Raw genomic sequence first — 24919 nt, 5'->3', positions numbered from 1 at the left:
TCAAGGATTTTTTTTACTTTTTCATTGAAATTCTAGTAATAAACTTCAAATTAACGCTTCATCCACGCCAAAGCCACTTGAACGGTACCATCAAATAGTGTTCGCATTCAGCTGATTTTATTAAAATACAGTTGGGCATACATCTTTAATAATACATCTTTAAGAAACGACCTAATATACCCCATAGAAGTCTGTCTTGCTTTCAATTATGTTGATATTCCGTGAGCGGGTGGGGGTGGGGGTGGCGGCGGCTCTCGCCTTTAACCTTCCACCAGATTTCCTAATAGCTCACCGTCAAAGCGAGGAAATCAAGAGACGTCCGATTTTTAACCCCATGAAGTCCGTAGGAACTGAATGGTGTTTATATCTTTAATTGTGCAGACTGGGGGCTTTATTTGAGGTTTGGCAAATTCGCAAATCAAAGCACCCGTCTTTGAGAAGGCAAGGAAAAAAAAGGGCAACACTCGGATTCTTTTAATCACCGCCGTGGCTTCTAAACTGCAGGGGTCTTCAAACTCGGCCCTTTTATGACTCATGGACTTCAACTCCCAGAATTCCTCACGGCTGAGGAATTCTGGGAGTTGAAGTCCATGAGTCATAAAAGGGCCGAGTTTGAAGACCCCTGTAATCTAAAGCAGCGTTTCCCAACCTTTAGGAACTTGAAGATGCGTGGACTTCAACTCCCAGAATTCCCCAGCCAGCATAGCTGGCTGGGGAATTCTGGGAGTTGAAGTCCACGCATCTTCAAGTTCCTAAAGGTTGGGAAACGCTGATCTAAAGGCTGCTGAACTGAACTCCTTTCCGGTCGGGAGACGCCGGACGACCCTTCCGGTTACGACAGCGGACATGTCCGGCGGCAGCTCCAGCCGCAGCAGCGCTCGACTTCCTTCTCCGCCCCTCTCGTGACGTAGCGCAGCGAGCCCACCCCCGCTCCCCCCCCCCATGCTGAGCTGTTCCGGAGTCCTCGACTCCTGAGGCCCGAGATGGGGCCTTCCCGTGCCGCGCTTGCTTCCTAAGATGTCTTCTCCGGGGTTCAGGAGCGACGCGGCTGCTGCTGCTGCTGCTGCTGAGGGCCCGGCACCAGGCCCTCCAGGCGAGAGGCCGTTGATGCCGGTCACTGACTTCTGCTGCGGAAAGCCGTATCGGGCGTCCGAGGCAGTGGCTGGAGGGGTCCCGGGAAAGCTACCAGATGAGGGGCTCCCTCCCCCGGTCGGAAAGGCGGCGGAGAGGGCCGAGGACCGCCGTCCCGCCGGGGCTGCCGCATTATTAGCTCAAGGGCAAGGGACCGCCTACCCCACTTTCCTCTTGCTGGCTCAGAGTTTCGGCTCGGCGGCTTCCCCCTCACCTTCGGGGTCTCAGCTGACGACGGTCGGCGCCCTCCACAACCCGTCGCAGGACGAAGCTCAGGAGGTCGGAGCCGAGACAGAGTCTCTTCCTTTGACGGGGACCCTTCGGTTCAAGGTAGAAGGCTGCGATGGAAATCGTAAACACGAGTCTCGTTTACCCGACTTGTGGATTGGCGTGATTTTTATCCCGCGTTCCTGGAGTCCTTCCTGTGCTTGTTTCTTGACCTGGTTTGTTATGTGGGATCGTGAGAAGACACCTCTTATCTCCCCTCTATTCTGCCCTTATTCAGCTTCCACTTGCAACTATATCCAGTTCTGGATACCGCATTTCAAAAACAATCGGGAACTGGAGTTCAACGGAGTTCAGCGGAGGAGGGTGAGGGGCTGGAAACCAAGTCCTTTCAGGAATGAATAAAGGAATTAAGCGTACAGTAGTAGTTTGCAAAAGAAACGACTGAGGAAACAGGATAATAATGATCAAATATCTGAAGGGTCTATCACACAGAAGAGAGGGGAGGATTTACAAGTTTAAAACTACAAGGGAGTAGGCTCAGGGTAGATATCAGGAAGTTCTCTGTTGAGTTCTCCAACAATGAAATGGCTAACACAAAAAGTTTTAAGTTTTCTTTCATGGATGTCTTGAAATAAGCCCTCAGTGGTTATCTGTCAGAGGTGCCCTAGTGCAGCATTTCCCAATCTGGACAACTTTGAGATGTGTGGACCAATTCTCAGGATTTTAATCATATTTGCTGGGGAATTCAGGGAGTCAAAGTGCACATATTATTACAATGTTGTCTAAGTTTGGAAATTCTGCACTAAATAGGAGCTGGACTAGACTAGAGGACCCTCAAGATTCCTTCCAAGTGTATGATTCTGCAGGTTCCTCTTCCTATTTGACATGTTTCATGTACTTTACTACTGAGCACTTGAAAGTAAACTTATGAATAGGCTCTAATAGTGTTTAGCTAATTCAGTGTTCTACAATGAAAAGCCCACAGAGAGATTGAGTTCATTCACTACATTAAGTTACAATTTGGCATATTAGTTTTGGGTCAAATGTGATATGAACAATTTGTAAACATAGCTTATTGAGCAAACCATAGTTAAATTACTTATGTCTGAGTGTGAGTTAGTCAATTGCTCTTTTGTTGTTGCTCTTCAAAATTTATTACAGGTAGTTCCTAATTTATAACCATTTATTTAGTGATCATTTGAGGTTACAAAGGCATTGAAAAAGTGACTTGTGACCATTTTCATACAACTGTTGCAGCATCCCCAGAGTTATCTGATCACAATTTTGGCACTTGGCAACTGTCAGGTATTTATGACAGTTGCATTGTCCTGGGGTGATGTGATCACCACTTCTAACCTTCCCAGCCAGCATCCAACAAGCAATATCAATGGAGAAAGCTAGATTTGCTTAACAATCGCATGATTCACTTAATAACTGCAGTGTTTTGCTCAACAACTGTGAGAAAAAGGTTGTAAAATGGGGTAATAATTAATAGCCTGCCTTTGCAACAGAAATTTTGGGGTCCATTTTGGTCATATGTTGGGGACAGTTGTCTAAGAATGAATTAATGTATGTTGGGGTGAAGAAAACTTCATTTTAAAAATGATCCATAAAGCTTGTATTGTTTTCCATTGGATGTACAGTATCCTCCAAACCATATTAGATGCAGGTGTCACTTATTTCAGTGACTTGCAAGATGCAGATTTTCTCTATTATTATTTTTTATGTCAGCAATTAAAATGTTGGATCTGGCTGTCTTGATTGAATTCAGAAGCTCAGAAAGGTGGAAAGCTACTTGCATGGGAAACCTCAAGGGAATATCAGGGCAATGGAGTACACTGGGATTAAAAAACAATCCTAGAGGAAGGCAGGGCAAACCACTTATATATTGCTGCCAGGATAACCACAGATAGTCTTCACTTAATGACCAGTCTCTTAGCAACCATTTCAAAGTACAACAGCTACTTACAATCTGTTTTTGAAATTCCAGCAGCTGCACACACAGCCCACAGTCACATGATTGTATTTTATTTTGAATGTTTGGCTTACTGCTAAGCTTGTAAGCCACCCTGAGTCTTCGGAGAAGGGCGGGATATAAATGTAATAAAAAAAACCAGCTCACATTTATTTTCATAGCTGTTTGCAGTATCCTGCAGTCATGTGACCACAATTTTCTAACTTTTTTACTGGTTTCTGGAAAAAAAAACACCTCATTAATAAAAGGGTTCAGTTAACAACTGCTCTGTAGGCTTAACAAATGTAGCATTCACTTAAGAGCTATCACAAAAAAAGGTCCTAACATCAGGCAAAGCAATGTGGTGTCCCACTTAATGATCACAGCTTACCACCACAATTCCAGGCTCCATTGGGGTCATAAGTTGAGGACTATGTGTACATGGATCTGTTCATGAATTCACCCAATGTTTAATCTGCAGCCTGCATGGGACTTTATTCAAAATGTTGTATAATTAGCAAGTTGTGACTTGTTTTGTTCCCAAAAAAGTTTCTATCTATAGGATCAAAATAAAAGTAAACAATATAATTGTAATTAGAAAATGTTTATGATCAAATCTTATTTACTTGATCATTAATCTTTCCTCTCTTTTTTATAAAACAGATGGAAACCAGTCATGTGCAAGTAGAGTCTGATCAGATAAAAGAGAAGAAAAGTTTGGAATTATTTTCTGCAACAGCTCTGTCTAAAAATATAGCTGGGTCTCAAGCAGTTGAGAAGAATTCTAAGCCTTTAGGACTCAGTGCCGTTAATCCTGAGATTTTTCAGTTACAATCTTTTACAGGAACTGGATCTCAACAATTTTTCTTATTTAATTCTTCTAAACCTACAGTTCAACTATTTCTTCCACACCCCCTACATCCCATTGGACAAGTACCAGTAAGTAAAATAATTACACATGATGGGCAGAAACACAAAACCATTACAAAAAGTAGGGAAGATTCTTCAAATGTTTCTTTGGTTTCAACTTGTTCAGCAAAAACCTTTGTAAATGAGGGGAAGCAGCCAAAAGAGCAAAAGAGTAAAAAACCTTTGAAAGTGGCAACTCGTTCTGGGCGGATTTCTCGCCCTCCAAAATACAAAGTTAAGGACTACAAATTTATTAAAACAGAAGACTTGGCTGATTGTCACCCATCTGATTCTGATGACTATTCTGAGCTGAGCTTAGAAGATGATGAATGCAACAAAGCAAAGGAAGTATGTGAATTATTTAATCCCTTTAACTATGACCTGCGACCAAAATTGTTTAAGTGTCAGAACTGTGAAAAATCCTACATAGGAAAAGGCGGATTATCAAGGCACTACAAAATAAATCCAGGCCATGGGCACCTAGAGCCTTCAGAATCTTCTCCTAGAAATAGATTTTCTAGAATGACACAGCTGGAGTGTGCTGAAAAGGCAAATTGTGAAAGCAACCATCAACCTTCACCTTTACCAGTTACTCTTCCTTTAGTAAGCAAAAATGGACTAGCCACAGAATTGGGAAAAAATCTTCAAACAGAAGGTGAACAGCAGGTAATACATTTTCTTTATTAATAAATTTAAAGAGAATGAGCTCTAATCTGGTGCTATTATTTAAGAGTGACATCCCAGCCACTATTTTAAAAAAAACTGCTAAACCAATTAATAAAAGAAAAGAATAGAAACAAGAGAATTAATAAAATAATATAACTGCAAAATAATCATACAGATAAAAGGAGGGGGAAGAAGTCTGGCTAATTATAAATATAACAATTCTAAAAAAAATGACTATTGCAGGATCTCATCTGTGTCGGACTCATGCTGCAGCCCATCTTCAGGGAATTTCTCTCTAGCTAACTCGGAAGACAAAACCCCTGGTCCTGGTGACCAACACAGATTGGATCCTGCAACATTATCCTAAGACACATATATTCTCCTTCATTCATGGGAAAATGACTGTTTGTTGAAGTTACCAATAAAGGAAAATATTTGTAGCTCAGGGTTGAAATGTGGGGGTACTTATGCTCTTTGAGCTTGGTTGTTTTCTTGTAGACGTGTCATTACCTAAATTAGGTAACATCATCAGTGCTAGTAATTTTGTGCTAGTGTTATTATCTAGTTTGAGTAATGAAATGTCTGCTAGAAAACATCCAAGCTCAGAGAGCATAAGTACCCCTCCTTTGTTGAAATCCTCTTCCTCAGTGTTTTGTCAAAACAAAAAAAAATGAATATTAATAATCCACTGCTGCAAATCACAAGTAGATTTCTTCTTCCTTCAGTGTTGGGGTCCAAAAGCACAAATCTTGATATCCAAATTCCAAATACTAGGAATATAACCAAGGAGCGCAGGTATATCATGAATATACCCTAGCTGATTCAGAGTTATATTAACCATCCCCTTGGTATCAAGTCGAAGGGTAGAAATAGGATAAGTTTAAATCATAATTTAAATTTCTACTTCCTGGATCTCAAACAGAAGACTTAGTGGCTAAACAGGTAGTCTTGAGAATTAGCCAGTTAAGGCACCAGGTAAGAAACAAGGAGACTGAGAGTTCTAGTCCAGTTTTAGACATGAAAGTGGGTGAGGTGACTTGGATCTGTCACTCTTTCTCAGCCCAACACTCCTTATAGGGTTGTGTGGAAAATAGGAAGGAGTATTAGTATGTTTCTTCTTTGAGTTACCGTATTTATAAAAATAATGAAGGGATAAAAAAAACTTTTAAAAAACCCAGTGTTACTTATTGTGGTTGTCTGATGGTTTGGTCACTTGCAACTCTTCCTGACTTAATGAACATCATTTGCCAGGATTGTTTATCATAGCTGCTTCTTTGAGTTATGTAATCTCTTCTGTGTTGTCAGTGATAATATATAGGTAATCCTCAACAATTGGGACTAGCATGCCTGAATGAATAAAAATGGATGTCTTCGAACTAAGATGATAGAGGAAATTTTTTTTTTATTGAAAAGTTTTATAAAATACAATTTTCCTTTAAAAAAAACCCCCCTTCCCCCTCCCTCCTCCCCTCCCTACCTCCCCCCTATCTCCCCCCCTCCCCCTCCCCCTCCTCCCTCCCCTACCTCCCCCCCTCCACTTCCCCTCCTCCCCCCTCCCCCCCCCCCCCGACTTCCCAGAGCAAAATACAAGGTATATATCTAAAAGGCAATCATAAACAATCATATACTAACAATTATAAACTCTAAAATCCATCACTCTCTAGCTTGTATATAGTAAACCAATCCTTAATAATACTAAATATATATAAAAAACTAAAATAAAAGAAAACTAGCATCATTCCCATCTATGTTCTTCCACAATTCACTATTACCTTAACATATTCTCATTTGCACATTAATAAATAGTTCTTACACAAATTAACCCACATTAACCCACAAAACTTTCTTCCTCTTCCTCTGTAGTAAGTTGTCCATTAATTCCAAATTAAAAAAAAAAAATCTATTACCATACATAGCATCCCAAAACTTTTTTTTTTTAAAAAACACAACTACCACTTAACTATAAATATTTTGTGGAAGTTCCATAGATTTCTACTGGTCTTATTTTTTTTTCTTTTTTGAGCGTTTTAAGGCAGCACGCGTCACCCTCTGTTCTCTAAGATCATCCAAAAGAGTTGCAGCTTGAACTCCTCCTGTACCCTTCTCGTCTATCTGTGCATCTTCATCCTCTTGATGTTCTCCTTCTCCAGATCCCTCTGCAGCTTCCAGAAGTGTTGATGGGGTTACTTCCAAGACATTATTATAAAAATCATGCGCTTGCTTCACATTACTCAAACAGTATCTTTTGCCATCATACATGAAGCTCAACCCAACTGGGATCTCCCATCTGAACCTTATATCTCTTTGCTTGAGCTCTTGCACAAGAAATATAAAATCCTTCCTTCTCTTTAAAATCTTTGGAGGAATTTTTTTTAGAACCAAAACTTGTTGACCAGCAATCACAACTTTGGTATCGTAGGCAGCTTGTATAACTTCATCTCTAATTTCCCTTTTTACAAAATAAACCACCACATCTCTAGGCAACTTTCTCTGTTTAGCAATCCACGAATTCACACGAAACACTTTGTCCATACCTTGTTTTAATTCAGATGCTGGATGGTTCAATACTCCCTCAAAAGCCTCAGAAACCAGCTGCTTTAAATCTTCCTTAATATTCTCTTTTAGGCCTCTAATTCTCACAGCAAACTGCATCTGGTAAAATTGGGCCAAGCTCTGTTCACTGTCGATTTTGTCTTTTAAATCTTCAATTTCCAATACTTTTTCTTCTAATAAAGCATTCTTTTGAATCAAGTCTTGCACTTGATCATCCAGCACCTCCACACATTTAGCAACTTTTTGCACTGAGGACAAAATGTCTACCTTCATTTCTCTAAGTTTCTGTTCCATCCTTTCTTCCATTCTCTGCTCCAATTTCTCCAATTTCTCCTCCATCTGTAGAAATTTAACACCCATTGACTCCAAAATTAACTGGGTATGTTTTTCAAGATCCTTCGATGTCAATACATCAGGAGAATGCAACGCCTGCAGCAATGATTGTTGTTGCACCGGAGAATTTCCACCACTCCGAAAAGTTCTAGGGGGAGGTTTAGCCGCCATCTTTTACTTACAATTGTGACGCACTTTCACTTTAAGTTTTAAGCAAAGTCCATCAAGCTTGAGAGTAAAATAAAATCTTCTTCATCTCTTCATCTTTCCCTCTTGTACTGCTCTGCCTGCTCTTTCCCTTTCATAGTCTCTCCTTCAAGCAGGGATGGTCGCAGACGCCTGGCTCTGCTCCATAAAGTCCGGAGCAGAGACGCTGGTCAGCTGGGAGCAGCCCAGGCTACGGGGGAGTTCAATCCTTCGGCCGCCCAAGCTCCAAGCTCAGGCGGCCCCGGAGAACTCAACCCCCACCTGGGGGCTCACCCCCTCCTCTTCTCCCGAGGAGGGGGCTTCAGATTCGCCCGAACAGCTGATCGGCGCTGTTTCGGGCGAAAAATCACACAGCTGAGCCGCGGGCAGCCCGGGAAGGCTGTCTCCGGCGCCGCGGAGCCACCGGAAGTCGATAGAGGAAATTGTTAAGAATCCCTTCAGCCATAATAAAAGAAATAATTAAATACTAGATGAAGCAAAATGAAAATTTCATTGGCAGCATTAACCACAAGGCTAAAGTTTAAATGTGCTGAATGCATAATGACTTCTTGGAAAAGTCCCTGAAGTTTGCAAAACTGAAGGCAATTAAACAAGTCAACAGAAGATGAAGTAGCTATTCAAGTAGTCCTGTACTTATAACAAGTCACTTAGCAACTGTTCAGAGTAAAACAATTCACTTAACTATCACAATTAGAAGAGCTCTTCCAGTTGCAGTTGTTAAGTGATTAGGCAGGTCATTAAAGTGGAGTGCCAGGGTAAAGGGTGCTTTTTCTGTCCCCCACCTCCAGATCCACTTAGCCCTGCCTTTTTCTCTAATTGCAGATGCATCCAGCTGATATAAGGCATGGTCTTCCTACCAAGGCCACCTTATGCCATCTTACTAGCAGCCCCCATTCTCCATACCTTTCTAAGCATCTCTATATCTTTGTAACTCAAATTTTCTAACTGCAAGCAGCTTGCTTCTCCACTGCAAGCAGCTTGCTTTCTAACTGCTTCTTTCAGAACAGTGGTGTTCACTAGATTTCTACAGTTGCAAGAAAAAGTATGTGAACCCTTTGGGATTACGTGGAGTTTTGCATGAATTGGCCATAAAATGCACTCTAAATGTCATGTAAGTCACAACAATAGAAAAACACAGTCTGCTTAAAATAATACTACACAAACATTAGCTGTTGTCATGTTTTAATTGAACATAACATGTAAACATTCACAGTGCAGGGTGGAAAAAGTATGTGAACCCCTAGCCTAATGACTTCTCCAAGAGCTAATTGGAGCCAGGAGTGAGCCAACCTTGACTCCAACCAGTGTGATGATATTGGATGTGTTGCTGACAGCTGTCCTGCCCTTTAAAAACACACACCTGTTTTGGGTTTACTGGTCTCAAGAAGCACTGTCTGATGTGAACCATGCCTACGATCAAGAATTGTTGACTTGCATGAAGCTGGAAAGGGTTACAAAAGTATCTCCAAAAGCCTTGATGTTCGTGTGTCCACGGTAAGACAGACTGTTTACAAATGGAGAAAGTTTAGCACTGTTGCTACTCTCCCTAGGCGTGGTCGTCCTGTAAAAATGACTGCAAGAGCACAGCGCATAATGCTTAATGAGGTAAAGAAGAATCCTAGAGTGTCAGCTAAAGACCTACAGAAATCTCTGGCACATGCTAACATTTTTGTTGACACATCTACAATAAGGAAAACATTAAACAAGAATGGAGTACATGGGAGGACACCACGGAGGAAGCCATTGCTGTCCAAAAAAAATATTGCAGCATGTTTGAAGTTTGCAAAAGAGCACCTGGATGTTCCACAGCACTACTGGCAAAATATACTGTGGACAGATGAAACCAAAATTGAGTTGTTTGAAAAAAACACACAACACTATGTGTGGAGAAAAAAAGGCACAGCACACCAACATCAAAACCTCATCCCCACTGTAAAACATGGCTGAGGGAGCATCATGGTTTGGGGCTGCTTTGCTGCCTCAGGGCCTGGACGGATTGTTGTCATTGATGGGAAAATAAATTCCAGAGTTTATCAGGACATTTTGCAGGAAAACGTACGACCATCTGTCCGCCAACTGAAGCTCTGCAGAGGATGGGTGATGCAACAGGACAATGACCCAAAGCATACAAGTAATTCAACGAAACAATGGCTTCAACAGAACAGAATACGCCTTCTGGAGTGGCCCAGTCAGAGTCCTGACCTCAACCCGATTGAAATGCTGTGGCATGACCTTAAGAGAGCGATTCACACCAGACATCCCAAGAATATTGCTACACTGAAACAGTTTTGTGAAGAGGAGTGGTCCAAAATTACTCCAGATCGTTGTGCAGGTCTGATCTGCGACTACAGGAAACGTTTGGTTGAGGTTATTGCTGCCAAAGGAGGGTCAACCAGTTATTAAGTCCAAAGGTTCACATACTTTTTCCACCCTGCACTGTGAATGTTTCCATCTTATGTTCAATTAAAACATGACAACAGCTAATGTTTGTGTAGTATTATTTTAAGCAGACTGTGTTTTTCTATTGTTGTGACTTACATGACGTTTAGAGCGCATTTTATGGCCAATTCATGCAAAACTCCATATAATCCCAAAGGGTTCACATACTTTTTCTTGCAACTGTAGCCTAGAAATGAGGTGAAATCCCCTGGTGCCATGATGGAACAGACCTCAAATCCTTACAACTTACTTGTTTCTCCACTGAATTTCTAGGGAAGCTGCGAGAAAAGATTGTAAAAAATGACATGATTGTGGGGCACCTGGCAACTAGTCATAAATGTGAGTCAGCTGCCAGCTGGAGCAAACTTTTATGAAAGCCAGAATTGCTTTACTTCACTTTACTTTGAAGGGTTGCTAAATGGTTGGTCATTAGTCCAGGACTACCTGTATAACTACTTTGCCTTCTGTTGACTTGTTTAATTGTCTTCAGTTTTGTTAAACAATCAGTGACTTTTCTAACAAGTCATTATGCACCCAGAACATTTAAACTTTAGCTTTGTGGTTAATGCTTCCAATGAAAATTTCATTTTGTTTCATCTAGTACTTAATTATTTCTTTTCTAATGGCTGAAGGGATTCTTGACAATTTCCTCCAGCATCTTAGTTCAAAGACATGCATTTTTGTTCATTTACACATGCTAATGGTCCAGCTGTCATGTGTTAGCCTTGGAAAAACCATAATCTTGATAATACTTTTGTTGTCCATGTGCTATTTCTGCACTTTAATATTTGTTTAGAGCTATTTCATAACCTTTTCACCGTAGCAAATGTGTATTTCACGGTCATGTAACCATCCGTATGAATTGTTGGGGTTAAGAAGACAAGTCTGTTACAATTTAGCCTCTCAGCCTATTTGTATTGGGTTGGCTTTGCCTATTGACTTTTCTTTTTTTTTTTTGCTCCCACCATTTATGTCCACATATTGAATCTCAATTTTACAAAGAGCAGGACATCTTGTTTTTTTTTTTAGTGCTGAGCAGATGATCAGCAATTGTTTTTTCTTCTTTCACCTTCAAATAGATTTCTTTAGACTTCACTTACAAGCATTAAATGTTATTATTCATAGTTTCTTTAACATACACAAGGGCCTTAAATTATTCTAATCTAAAGTTAGGAAGCATGAGAAGAAAGTAGTAGTATTTATTCTATGTGGTATGGCAGGAAGCATTGATGGCTATTGCTTTCATAATCATCTTGAATGTCAAATATGAACTAAAAATCTAGATTACCACTTCACAGTTTGAAAAAGTTTGTAACTTTATTGCTGTCAGCACATATTTGCTGTTTACAATGCTACATTTCAACATTTTTATCTATATCATCGTCTTTTTTGTTTCAAAAAATGCCTTTGCTATCTTTGAGAGGTTTTAACTACCTTTTATATGGTGACAATGCAGATTTGTTACTATAATTTCAGACTGAATGAATACATAAAAGCAAAACATTTTAAACAATGCTAATGAACATTTTTGAAGTCTGATATTTCTGCAGAAGATAGAAAGTCTGAAGAACCATGCAGCACCCATTTGGGACCTGGAAGAAGAAAACGGCAGAGAAGATCTTATCAACCAAAGATGGCTAATAGATCAAGATGTTCTACAACATTCAGCAGATCTGGTCAATTATCTTCCAATTCTCTCAACAGTATCTCAGCAGAGCATCTTAATAGATTTAAAAGAAAAGCTAAGCTAAAAGAGGTACTGTTCCTATATTATTACTTATTATTATTTATCTACACTATGACTTTTCTAAATAAATTGTGTTCTTTAATAGCTGATTCAGCAGTGTGCCAATGAAGAGTTTATGGAGCTGGTGGTTCCACGTCTGACAACAGTTGTTACTGTATTTGAATTCCTACTGATGAAGGCAAGTCTTTGAAAGTTGGTATTTTACACAAAACCACATTTTCTAGCAAGTAGAAAGAATTTGATCTAATGACAGCAAGGCAAGTGTGATTCTACCTAAGAGAAAAGGCTATTTCCAAGGAAAGATTCAAAGAGTCTGCTAAGTAGTATTAGAAAAGTATATTTGTATAATCAGCTGAAGCCAGTTCCATTATAACAGAAATGGAAAAGAAATAAAAGATTGTAAGTGAAATATGCAACTAATTTTTATTTGTGAGCTTGCTTATACTTTTATGTAGCTTTTGTTTTTGATCAGGCAGAGAAAAAATGTCGAACAAAAGCAGTCTTTCCAGATGTTTACCGTGAGTTTGAAGAGCTCCATTCAATGGTAAAGAAAATGTGTCAAGATTATTTTAATAATTCTGAATTAAAGCAACAATTAGAAATAAAAAACCACAAGGTAAGAATAATTTGGATTTTTTTGTTAGCAAAAGCTTTTTCAGTCAAATTATGTGTAGATAAAATGGACACTTCCTTAAAAAAGAAAACAATGAAAATACTTGCAATGTGGTTTTTTGAAATGAACGATGAAAATAAGAGCAATGAGATTGGCAAAGTTGTTGTTAAAATTACTCTATATATTCATTCTTTCATCTTCACATAAACTCTGCTTGATCAATATTCTGTTTCTATAATGACCCATCAAAAGGTTATAAAGGAAATAAGCAGGATATGAATACAATAACTTGTCCCAATATAATCTCTGCAAATTGATCTGCTTAAATAAAACAAATAGAATGAACACTTATTATTTTGTTTTGCTATGCTGAACTAACCAACAATGTAAGAATAAAAACAAAAGATCAAGACAAACTCAAAACTTTCTCACATAAAGAAAACAGTGCCGAAAATTAAGGTATTGCTCAAAGGTTTTTCCTTGCCCCTTTTTGGAAGAATTCAAGCACTGCCAAACAATACATAGTATATATGTTTGTCAATCAGGTATGCATTTCTCCTTCCACTATTATATAATAATTCTTTTAGTCAAACCAAAACTCTAATCTTAATCCACAGTTCTTGATATTTTGTTTAATTCTTAAAATTGGGAAATGTAGGAGAAAAGATACATGAATATCACGTAAAACATTCTAGAAGGATTATTTTTGAAATGAGTGAAGCAGGTATTATGACATACTTAATTACTCAACTTGGATTTTCTTTTATTAGTAAAATGCTTGATAAGCCCTGAGTAAATCATTGCATTAGGTTTTAGAAAAAGTGTGAAGTCTTTAGCATATAAAAAAACAAAAATGCAAAATACAGAGAAAGTCCTTGATTGCTTTTCATGATTACTACAGTATATGAATGACTGGTTATTTTCTATGGATGGCATTTTCAGTGTTTCTTTTTTGTGTTTAACAGGTAGCTGAATCACTAGGAATTACAGATAGCTGTCTTAAAGTGCCAAAAATCCAGACAAATTCTTTTCCTGAATGTACTGAACCTACTGATGACCCTATATTGCTCCATATTTCAGGACAGAAATGAGCAGCTGAGGTATAAAATAAACAATTTTCGTCATGTTGTCATGACATCGTAAGCCTGATAAGATGCTTTTATTTTTTATAAATTTATCTTCTACTAAGTATCAGAAATGAATTGAAAATCATTTTATCTTTTTTGCAAAATTTGAACTTTGCCTATATTAAAAGAGTATAATATTTTATTACACTGCGTTGCTCCTTAATGTTCTCTTAATAACAGAATTAGTATTAAAATATTTCCTTTGAATGAGATAGGGTGTGAATAATCTCTTGCTTTGGATTACAGTTATTCTGATTCCTGCCATTAACCATTTTAGTTGCAGGTAATGGCAATTGTAGTCCAACAGTAGCAAGAGCATTATCTACTCCTGCCTGTCTTTTGTTTTGTCTTATGTATTTCAGCTGGAGTAAAAAATATTGAACTTTTGCAAAACACTGTAAGTTGTAATAATTCATTTTTATTTTTATCTGCCAAATGAGATTATGGAATAGTTTTCCTCCCTAAATTTTGAGGTTTTTCTTGTATTCAAGAGTAAATCAACATTTACTGATATTGAAAATGTGTGTTGATGAGGTTATTTTCCCTCATCTCTATTAACAGTTTAAATGAAAAATTGCCAAAAAAAAGACCAGAGAGGAAAACATTTTTGAGAAAATTAATATTGAACATTCAAATTAAGGAGGAATAAAGGAATAAAATCAAGATGAAATTTAAAAATTGTTTTATCTTCATAAAATGAGGTTCAAATAGTTGAAAAGGTAGAAGAGTGTCATATGGCTACAAAGTTAATCCTCATTTAGCAACCTTTAACTCTGTGGTTAAACAATTGCTAAGTGAAACTGTGATTATGTTTATGGCTTTACTTCAACTTTTCTTTGCTCTATAGCAGGGTGTCAAACTCAATTTCATTGAGGGCCGCATCAGCATTGCGGTTGCCCTCAGGGGGCCGGGTGGGTATGGCCAGGGTGGGCGTGGCCTACTGGGTGGGTGTAGCTAGAGTGCTTATGGCCTACTGGGTAGGCATGGCCAGCTCTACATCATTTGCATCAAGGGTGCCTATGGGGGCCGGGGCAGGAGTGGGACAGATCTGAGGGTCTCTGGCAGAAGGAGGGTCTCTGAGCCAGGGCCAAGGCAGTGGGGGCCGTTCCCTCTTTCCAGGATGGCTTTGCGGGCCACATGAAACCACTTCGTGGGCCGGATCTGGTCCCCGAGCCTTGTGTTTGACATGTCTGCTCTATAGTTTTGTGAAAATTATCAATGCTTACTTTATGATCATTGTAACTGCATATGGTCACTAAATGATAGAAATATTTGATTTGCCTGAAGTTGGTAGAGCTTTTTATTTGGGAGCCTCTCAGAGTTGATAAGATGGGCAGCTACATAAATGTTTTAAATAATCAGTTATTTTTTAAGTTCACAGTTTATACTGAGTGCTGTTTTGTTGCAGATGTTTTTTAAATGTTTAACAGGTTTCTTGATAGAGAATGGAACATTTGCCCAGGGCTTTCACATGGAAGAGGTACCATTAATATTAACAAATAGTGTCAGCTGCAGGCATGGATGAGGCATTCGAAATTTGCTCAAGTGATAATTTTTTTCTCCTATATGGAAATACATTATTCCATTCCTTTATTACTTGCCTACCTCTACTTTCCTATTTTACTACCAACTGGAAAATAGTCTGCAGTGCTTATTCATGGGTTTGAGAATAGATGGGGATTTCCATTCCAAATTGAAATCTCTTATATTATATGAGAAGCCATTCTTCAAGACCTGTGGCCTCTAGAGAATAGAATTCAATCAGGCACAGTAGAATATAGATGAAATGAAAATCACAACCCTCTGTTTTATGCATGCAAAACATATTTTATGTTCTAGCACTATGACAAAATCGAGTGCAAAAATTCCTGGGGGGGGGCGTTTGAGGGCAAATTACAGATATTTTTAAATAAAGAAAATAAACGGAGAGGTGCTAGAGATATCTTATGAAGCCTTGTTATATTTGGGCAGACGTTTTCCACTACTATAGCCAACAGCTTCATAGTTTTGAGATTAGTTAGCGATTACAATTGCTACTTCATAATTTACAATTTACTTTACACACCTTTTTCACCCTGGCAAATATTCACATTTTTCAATAAAAATACCAAATTTTATGCATAGTGAAAGAAATCTTATCTTGCAGTGTTCTATATTCAAAAAGCTATATAGATTATTCTTTAAAATGTGCATTTAAATTACAGTATTTTTGCGTTTTCTTACATTTTAGAAACGTGCAGCAAAAATTGTTCTGCAAGAATATGAAAAAAAGAATATGAATTGCTCCAGCCAAGAATTGTAGATGATAAAGCGAATACATATTTATGTGATCAACACACTCAAGAAAAAGTGAACATTTACAGCCTTTAAATATACCAGGCTTAGATTATTTGAGATGCCCAACTGACAATAGTTCACAAGAAGAACAAAGATAAATTCAAGTTGGGACACAGTAAATGAAATGACTTATTATATCTCTTGAAACATCTGAAAAATACAGTCATTATTCCTTGGTTTCTTCATGAAAAAACAGTAAAATATATCAAGAACTTAAGAAAAAATGCTTTCTGTTAACAAATTCTGAACTTTCTTAAACTTTAATAGTTTCAACAGTATTAAAAATCACAAGAACAGTTCATCAGTTTATATCTCAGGAAATTGAATGGACTAGTTTCATCCTTACTTGAAAATATATGATTAATTAATTTAATAGTTTAAGTATTTTAGTGGAAGAAAAGTAGAGAATATATTAAGTACAACATGATAATGTTGAAGATTGTGGAAACTAGGAACTTTTCTTGTGGGTATAGGCTTTGCTTCTACCTAGTACTATATGTTATACATCTGTTTGTGAAAGAATTTGCTGCTGCTATGTATATTTCTAAAAATTCTTTAGAAGTTGCAGCACTTCTAACAGTGATACTAAACTTAGGCCATTATAAAAATATTTTTGAAAGTTTTGAAAGTACCTGAAATGTATATTAAATATGATTTTTTTAGTTCCACAAGCTTGGCCATATTTAACATATACCACAGGTTCTAAAAATATCCAGATTTAGGTGTTACCTCCCCAGAATGATAATCTTCCTCCCCCTTTGCTAATCTGGTCCTAATAATATTGTCTTCTCTTCAGGTATTCGGGAGCAAGTTGTCTTTTTCTAACCACGACGCCAACATGATAAAACATGCATTGGGATGCTACCATGCAAGCTTTATGCTTTTGTACTTGCATTGCCCTATTGCCCACAATTACATAACTTAGAGTTTGCATCACATCACAATGCACTTTTGTCACTTTGTTCCTACTTGTACATGCTTTTGCCTGCATAAGATAAGTTGTATTGGCTTCCTAAGAGTCAATATTCTCGTAATGGCTGAATGATTCAATTCTTCAGGAAAGCTAGCAGCACCTAAAATACAATCTCAATGAGGGGCTTAATCAGTGATACTATAGGGAGTTAATAGAAAATGAATTTCTCCTTAAGAGACAAATATATTGCACCAATTGCTATGAATATATTAATGCTTGACTACTTAAAGTACTGTATAAATTTAAGGGCAGCTGTCAGAATTCTTTTAAAAATGAACATTTAAATTCTTGTGTATGCTATCCTGAATAAACTTGAAATAAAAGTGCTTTACAGATTGCTGTTTCTATCAAATTTCCAATTCAATTGTACCTTTTTAAAATGTAGAAGAGCTATTTGAGATTTAAAGTGCTACAGATTGTTCTTGATATTGAATCATTTTAATGTTTTAAAAACATCACCTATTCTAGGATAATAAACAATCAAGGTTTTCATACACACACACACATCTATAAATGGCTTGTTTAAAAGTAAAAATTCATTTTATTTCACATTTTCAGATGTGTCCTATTCTATATACTTGCAATTGTAAAATATATTGTTACTTTTCCCTAATCCAAGTTACACTGAAAACATTTGTAATCCATAATACCTAGACTCTCAAGTTTTTGGAAGTGAAGAGTACAACAGAGTATGACATAAAGCAATATTATAAAAAAATGAATGATTTATATCATGGTTTATGGGAGTTTTAAAGCCTAAATTAAATTATGTTTGAAGTTTGGGAGGCACATGCACTGATAGACTAAATTTGCACTTAGTACCACATCTTTTGTTTTCTTGCACATCTCCATATCCACTCTTCCTAGAAACAGGAAAAATATGGGGAGCTTCTGGAAGTGTTTTTTTTAAATATATTGGTTAAACTAGGCACTTAGCTTGTTTCTGGAACAAGTCAGGACTCCTTAATTGCACTGAATATTAAACTAGCTATGAGGATGATGTCTGCAGTTTGTTAGCCATACTTGATTGAAGAAGAGACAGCTTATTATGCGTCTTGATAAGCCTTAACTGAGTTTAGCATGTTACGTACATGACCTTTTATATCCCAGACAAAAGCCTACGCAACAGCCCCTTAAAAAAATAACATGGAATAATCCACACAAAGGTGATTTGGAAATGACTAAGTGTGCTATAATGCATCATCCCACATAATAGCAATTCTAAACAAGTTAGGGAAAGTATATACAGCATAGTTCTTAAATTCTTTCCAAGTACTATAGCAGTGACTATAAGAGGTATCTGTTTATTTTTTTATGTAACATAGTAATTCATTGCATCAGTACCTGGGGTACAGGATGGAGGGATTAGATGCACCATTCCCTCTCCTTTTCCCATAAGGAAGCATTGGGGATTTTTTGCTAGAATTATTTTCTTTGTAAATTCCATGCCAGATTTGGCTTATTATTGGACATCATCTTTAATTGGCTGGAATCTCCTATTATAGCAAATTTGTCCCCATTCTCTTCAGTTGTCATCCTGCTGACAAGAGTGCTGATTTCTTTAATGTAATCTTTCCAATGTTTTGTTGGGATGGAAGAAGTCAAAACAGAGATTATAAGTACAATCTGAACAGATACTGAACAGTTACATACTAGGATACTATCATAAGAGTGTTTCATTTGCCGAAAATGGAAGGGAACCGTGCTGATCTTTAAATACCTGGCCACTATTAACTTTCCTTTTTGATCTTCTAGAACACGTGTGTCAAACTCGATTGTGTCATGAGACATATTGTGACTTGCCTTTGTGGAGCTGGGTAGATGTGGCCTGCGTGTGATGCATCTGGCCCACGGGCCACCAGTTTCACACCCCTGTTCTAGAAGTCTGTTACCATCTCCCTATCATAGTTGCATCACAAGAGTTCCTAAGTTTTTGTAATTTTTTTTTACAAATGACTTGAACACTCACATGTTAAATAACTACCCTATTCAGGAATTGTTCTGTTTTGGCATATTTGTAAATCTGATGTGCACAATCTGAAATTTTTACTCTATTGCTTGTTTTCTTGTATTAATCACAAAGCATCATAAGTTATATGCCAGTAGCAATGTTTAATTAAGATATGAGTCTGAAAGTAGAGAAACTATATCTTCTGCACATTATGTACAATATAATTATGCGGGTTTATTTTCATATGTGGAGAAGTGTACATGATTGTAGATTTTCCTTGATACCTTTTATCCAGTCTGAGCAGATTGAGGAAAATACTCACACATATTGATATGTTATGAATATTAGGGAAGGATTAAACTACTTAGATATCACTAATTTTCTGACAGCTCAGTTATATACCCAGATAAACTATACATTATTCTGAAAATAACCATGTTGCTCATAATATATTTCAAAATAGAATGAAACTGTGCTTTGTGATATATGGAACAAAAAGCAGCTTTATAAATTATAAAAATGAAATAATTTTATTATAAATAAGCTGCAAATAAAAGTGTAATAAAATCATAAACCCATAACAATATTAGCACTGTATCTCTTGCTACTTAAAGAAAGGTTTAAGGTAATATATGAAATAGGTAAAGTTATAAATGCCTGTGCCCTGTTTCTAACAACATACTTTCTAATAAAACAATGTTGCTATTGTCAATGTAGGGCTGATATAACCATGATGATAAATAGACCATCAGTAGATCTTGGTCAGCAGTATGAGCAATTTCTTCCACTATGGTGTGCTTGAGTTTTAGTTCCTGTGAATACATATCTAAGAGCTTGAGGGAAGTATCATCTGAAAAAGAAATCAAAAGAAATGGACCTGTATTATCTTTCATATCCTATTTTTGTAACACATTTCTCAGCATTCTGCAACATAGTACTTGCATAAAATTTGGCTGATCTTGGAATCTAAAGTAGCTCAAACATGATTAGCACTTGAATCTTATTACTGCCAAGAAAACAGTATGCCTATGAATTTACCAGACATTCACCTCAATACCTAACAATTTAGTTTAAAACCTAACTATTAATTATTGAATAGAAAAACTGTAAATTCTGAAATTTTGTGCAAGGTTTTATACAACTGATGACTTTGGTTTAAGCTGTAGCATACATCTATTTTAATTTACAATATAGAATCTTGAAAATGGCAGTTATTAGATGAAATATTCTCCCGACAGAACTAAAGTTCAACCAATCTGAATACATTTATTTACTCATCAGAGATCAGCAAGGCATTTAACCTAGTCACAGTGACTAGGTTAATTGGGCTATTAGATAATTAAGAAGGGGGACCTCAAGAAGAAGGTAAGAGTGCAAAGGAGATGAACAAAGTTGGTAAGTCCTACAAAGCACAATTAAAGGAACTAGATTTATTCTCTAGTGCCTGAAGTAAGACAAAAACAAACAGGTGGAACCTTAACAGAGAGAGAAATGAGGAATTTCCTGATTGTGAGAGCTTTAATTTAATTTAATTTAATTTATTAATATTTCTATACCACCCTTCTCCCGAAGGACTCAGGGCGGTGTACAGGGCAAGAATAAAACACAAAGCTACAAAAATTAAAAAGCTTTAGAACTGGAATAGTTTGTTTTGCAAAGCTGTGTGCTCCATCACTAGAGGCTTTCAAGAAAAGACTCAATTGCCACTTATCTGGAATGGTGTAAGAATTCCTGCATGGGGTAATAGGCTGGACTAGATCAGGAGTCTCCAATCTGTAGACCACAGCTCACTACCGGTTTGTGGCTATTTGTAACCAGGCTGTGTGAATGGCTGGCTAGTGTGCGTGCGCATCCCTACTCAGGCAAGCTTGCAGGTGCTTGCAGCCCCACTCGTGTGAGGGTTGCAGGTGCACAGGATCTTGCGCAAGTGTTGCGGGCACTAGCAGCCCCACTCACGTGAACACTCAGGACCTCACTTGCATGAGTGTTCAGGGCCTCACTTGTGCGAGTGTCATAAGCACTCGGGCCTCATGTGAGTGTCACAGGTGCTCTTGGCCCCACTCGCATGAGCAACGGATGCACGTGCACACATATCTGCCCCTCCCACAAAACCATCTTCTCTTCCCCCACTTCCAGGCTGCCAACCTGGAAAAGTTGGGGAACTCTGGACTAGATGTCCTCCAGGATCTCTTCCAACTCTATAATGATATAATAAAACTGAAAAAAGTGAAGAGAGCAAAATGAATAAAGTGTAGAACATTTTCCCTAATGAAAGGGTTAGAATGTTTCAGATTCTTTAATTTGCAATAAGGCAACTGAGAGGGAGGAGTGGGATATAAAACTGCAAATGCAGACAAGTTGGTAAGGAAATGCAACCAAAAATCATCCAATGAAGCAAACCAGGAGGAGATTTGGACATTTGTTTTTTGCATAGGGCATAAAGAATTTATCGATTTCATTACCATATGACTAAAGAGATCTGTTAAGGGCAGGTTTCAAGGGCTACTGACTCATTGTTATCATTTTCAAATAAACTGTCAACAAAAAGACAGATTTACTTACAGAAGTAGGAAACAGGCCATGTGTGAAATAATGGCGCTTTGGGTTGTCCTGCATGATGGTATGTTTCTAGATCACAGACCCCTTTAGTTGTTGCACACAGTTTTTCCATTTTCTCATGTATTTTAGCCTAGCAAAATTGAGAACAAGTAAGACTCAACATTTTAGAAGCTAAAGTTCAGTAAACATTTTGAGCCAAATTGCTTGAACACTAATTTTAGCAGCTAAGAAATTTTGAAAAGAGGGTAACAGACAAGATAAGCAATAATTATAAAGCATGTTTCTCTAAGGACCTTTTTAACAGTCACAACTAAACATGGTTTAAAATTTTTGTTTGGCACCCCAGAGTTACGGTAATATGCATAGTACAGATTCATTTAAAATCTGGCTTATATGCTTTAAGTCTTTATGTTTTCATGTTAAAGGTTGCTATCTTGATTAGGCTTGATAAAATAATTAAAAGATAATATGACAATTTGCTGCAGATATGCTTCTGTGGACTAGTCAGTAGAGAATTGCTTCTCAGCAGATTCTTGTAAGAAGTACCAAATTTTTAAAAGTCCCAAGTAGTTCTGTACAGCACTGCTCCAGTTCCATGTTATAATTAAGTGGCAGTCTTTCATGGTCCGAGGGATCCTCATGTTCTATCTCCAATTTGCTGTCTTTAAACCTAATAATTTAAAAAAATCATTTAGTATTTAAGAAAAAACGCTCTCATCTTACTGTTTAATTCTAACAGAAAATCATCTTTAACATAATCTCTTTAAATTTCTGAGTGCATCACATGACAATGTTTTTTTAAAAAAAATCCAGTTTAAATGAAATAAAAATGAGTTTTGCACAAAGAATATTGATAAATTAGTTCAATGTACTTACTGTGTAGCATTTTTGATGTTCACAATCTTGGTAGCAATAGAAAATCCATTATCATTCAAGGTTTCCCATTTCATGATTAGGTTGTGCCAATCTGCTGCATTATCTTTAATTTTTCTTGCACTTATGGACAATACAGGTGTCCTAGGAGTAGTGCTACAAGCTTATCAAAGCACAAAATTAAAATAATTTTAATCACAATTACTCAGTTGGCTTTATTACTAGTATTTCTATTTTTAAAAGATCTACTTCTAAGATCTTTTAAAGATCTTGAATTATTTAAATTTTAAAGATCTAATCTTTCCTGTCATATATGGACCATTCTACTTGAAGTATGTGTCAATAGAAAAAGGTTTATATGTTGTCTGGACAAAATAAATATGCAAAGCCTGGAAGAAGTAGATAACATTATCCACATTAGGCATGTTTTCTGTCACATCCTGGTCTTTTCCTTGTGTCCAGATGTACACCATAAATCTGGTTTACAAAAGCACAATTGGACCATTTACATAAGCAAACAACTCATAGAACAATTTAATGCGGTAACTGGTTCCCACAACTTAATACAAAAGGGTGGGCTCCTATTACTGGTTGAGCTACAAACTAAAAATATTTTTAAAAATCTCCTTAGTCCTGTTCTTGTGGATTTTAAGGAGATATCCACTCAGATTTCTCAGCAACGATATGGTATTTCTGGTGGTTTTCTAACCAAATTTCTATTCCTGGCCTTGCTTTGGCTTTTCAGCTAGCCGCAGTTACCTGTGCCGCCTACGTAGATCAGGGCTTTTCAACCAGTGGTATGGGTACCACCTGTGGTACATTGGCACCTGGCAGGTGGTACGCGACCATCCTAGAAAAGTGGTAGCGGGGGAGGGGAATGAGCTGAATCGGTGGCAGCACCGCGCAAGCCTAAGGGAGAGATGGCTGGAGCTGCAGTGCTGTCAGGGCTCAGCAGAAGCGCCAGGATCAGCGCTTCTTCGGGGCTGTCAGGGCTCAGCGGAAGCGCCAGGCTCCAGCTGGAGCTCGGCGCTGATCTCGGTGCTTTTGCTGAGCCCAGAAGAAGCGCCAATCAGCTGCAATGTTGCAGCATCTCCAAGGTCTTGTGATTTACATTCAGATGCTTGGCAACTGATTCATATTTATGACGGTCACAGTCTCCCAGGGTCATGTGAAGTGACCAAAACCTGCTGCAGCCATCCAGCAGATGGGGGGAATAAAAACCAAACACCCCGCCCCCACTCCACCTCCGCTGCCAATCCTCAACAGAAATGCTCACAACAAGGAAAACCTAGGACAGGAGGAAGAGCGCCGCTGGGCGGGCAGACAATTGTCTTGCTCGGCTGTGGCTTGGGGGGCACTTTTTTCAGTGCCATTGTAACTTCGAAAAGTCACTAAGCGAACTGTTGTAAATTGAGACTACCTGTATTTCATCACTTTTTTTTCCTTTTGTGGGGGGTGGGGTGGGGATTTCATCAAGTTTTTGACACCTTGCTAGGCGACTGGTGGTACTTGGATGTTGCCATATCCTAAAAGTGGTACAATGGGTGAAAAGGTTGAAAAGCCTTGACCTAGACCAGGGGTAGGCAACCTCGGCTCTTTTATGACTCATGGACTTCAACTCCCAGAATTCCTGAGCCAGCATAGCTGACTCAGGAATTCTGGGAGTTGAAGTCCATGAGTCATAAAAGAACCGAGGTTGCCTACCCCTGACCTAGATGACCACAACCCACCCCACTGTATTTAAGTCTTGCCTGACACGCTGTTAAGAACCTATCCCAGATTCTTTTAATCACTGCCATGGCTTCTAAACGCAGGGGTCTTCAAACTCGGCTCTTTTATGACCCATGGACTTCAACTCCCAGAATTCCTGAGCCAGCCATGCTGGCTCAGGAATTCTGGGAGTTGAAGTCCATGAGTCATAAAAGAGCCGAGGTTGCCTACCCCTGACCTACCCTAAGAATCTCCAACGCTGGCTCTTTCCCGCGCGTTCAGTCTATTGACCTCGCACCACAAAGGCAGACCGAGAGGGTCGCCTGACTAGACTTAACTTTCTTTTTCAGTGGGTTTCAATCCGCGTCAACCCAGGCGCGAAGAAACATCGCCAGCGGTCCTCGCCGCTCGGCCTCTAGTTACTCCATTCACCCGCCCCCCCATTTGACAGAAAGCCCTCCCCGCTCAAAAAATATGACGTTCTCAGCCGCGGTCCAACGAAAAAAGTGAGAAACCCTCCCCGCTACCACCTGCCCCACTCTGAGAAAACTCACCCGCCATCTCCCTCCGCGGCCGACAACCCTCTTCCTAAATCCCTCCTCTCGGAAG

The 24919-nt window shown here is 38.3% G+C and overlaps 2 protein-coding genes across 6 annotated transcripts; one reads left to right on the top strand and one right to left on the bottom strand.

The window, feature by feature from the left end:
* The first annotated feature begins 930 nt into the window (after positions 1-930).
* Positions 931-17550, top strand: ZNF839 (zinc finger protein 839). Of its 5 annotated transcripts, XM_083360204.1 has the most exons (7): positions 931-1461; positions 3977-4888; positions 11955-12176; positions 12253-12349; positions 12644-12783; positions 13746-13880; positions 16138-17550. In XM_083360204.1, the coding sequence occupies exons 1-6, from the start codon at positions 1018-1020 to the stop codon at positions 13869-13871; spliced, it is 1941 nt and encodes a 646-aa protein (XP_083216330.1). In that variant the 5' UTR covers positions 931-1017; the 3' UTR covers positions 13872-13880; positions 16138-17550. The 5 variants fall into 5 exon arrangements, 2 of the variants coding, with proteins under 2 accessions (XP_083216330.1, XP_083216331.1); XR_014492194.1 differs by lacking the exon at positions 16138-17550 and having other exon boundaries at positions 12253-12345; XR_014492195.1 differs by lacking the exon at positions 16138-17550 and having other exon boundaries at positions 12253-12345; positions 12623-12783.
* On the bottom strand, positions 10111-24905 carry CINP (cyclin dependent kinase 2 interacting protein). Its single transcript, XM_083360363.1, has 6 exons — positions 24865-24905; positions 22604-22763; positions 22274-22397; positions 21731-21857; positions 18562-20018; positions 10111-12012 (listed from the first exon to the last, which is right to left on the bottom strand). Exons 1-5 carry the CDS (start codon positions 24869-24871, stop codon positions 19816-19818), a joined length of 621 nt encoding a protein of 206 aa, XP_083216489.1. The 5' UTR covers positions 24872-24905; the 3' UTR covers positions 10111-12012; positions 18562-19815.
* Positions 24906-24919: the final 14 nt, after the last annotated feature.

The sequence above is a fragment of the Vipera ursinii genome, assembly GCF_947247035.1.
Source record: "Vipera ursinii genome assembly, chromosome: 1".
Classification (NCBI taxonomy): domain Eukaryota; kingdom Metazoa; phylum Chordata; class Lepidosauria; order Squamata; family Viperidae; genus Vipera; species Vipera ursinii.
Note: the sequence above shows the minus strand (reverse complement) of the source record. Positions and strands in the feature narration are given on the sequence as shown.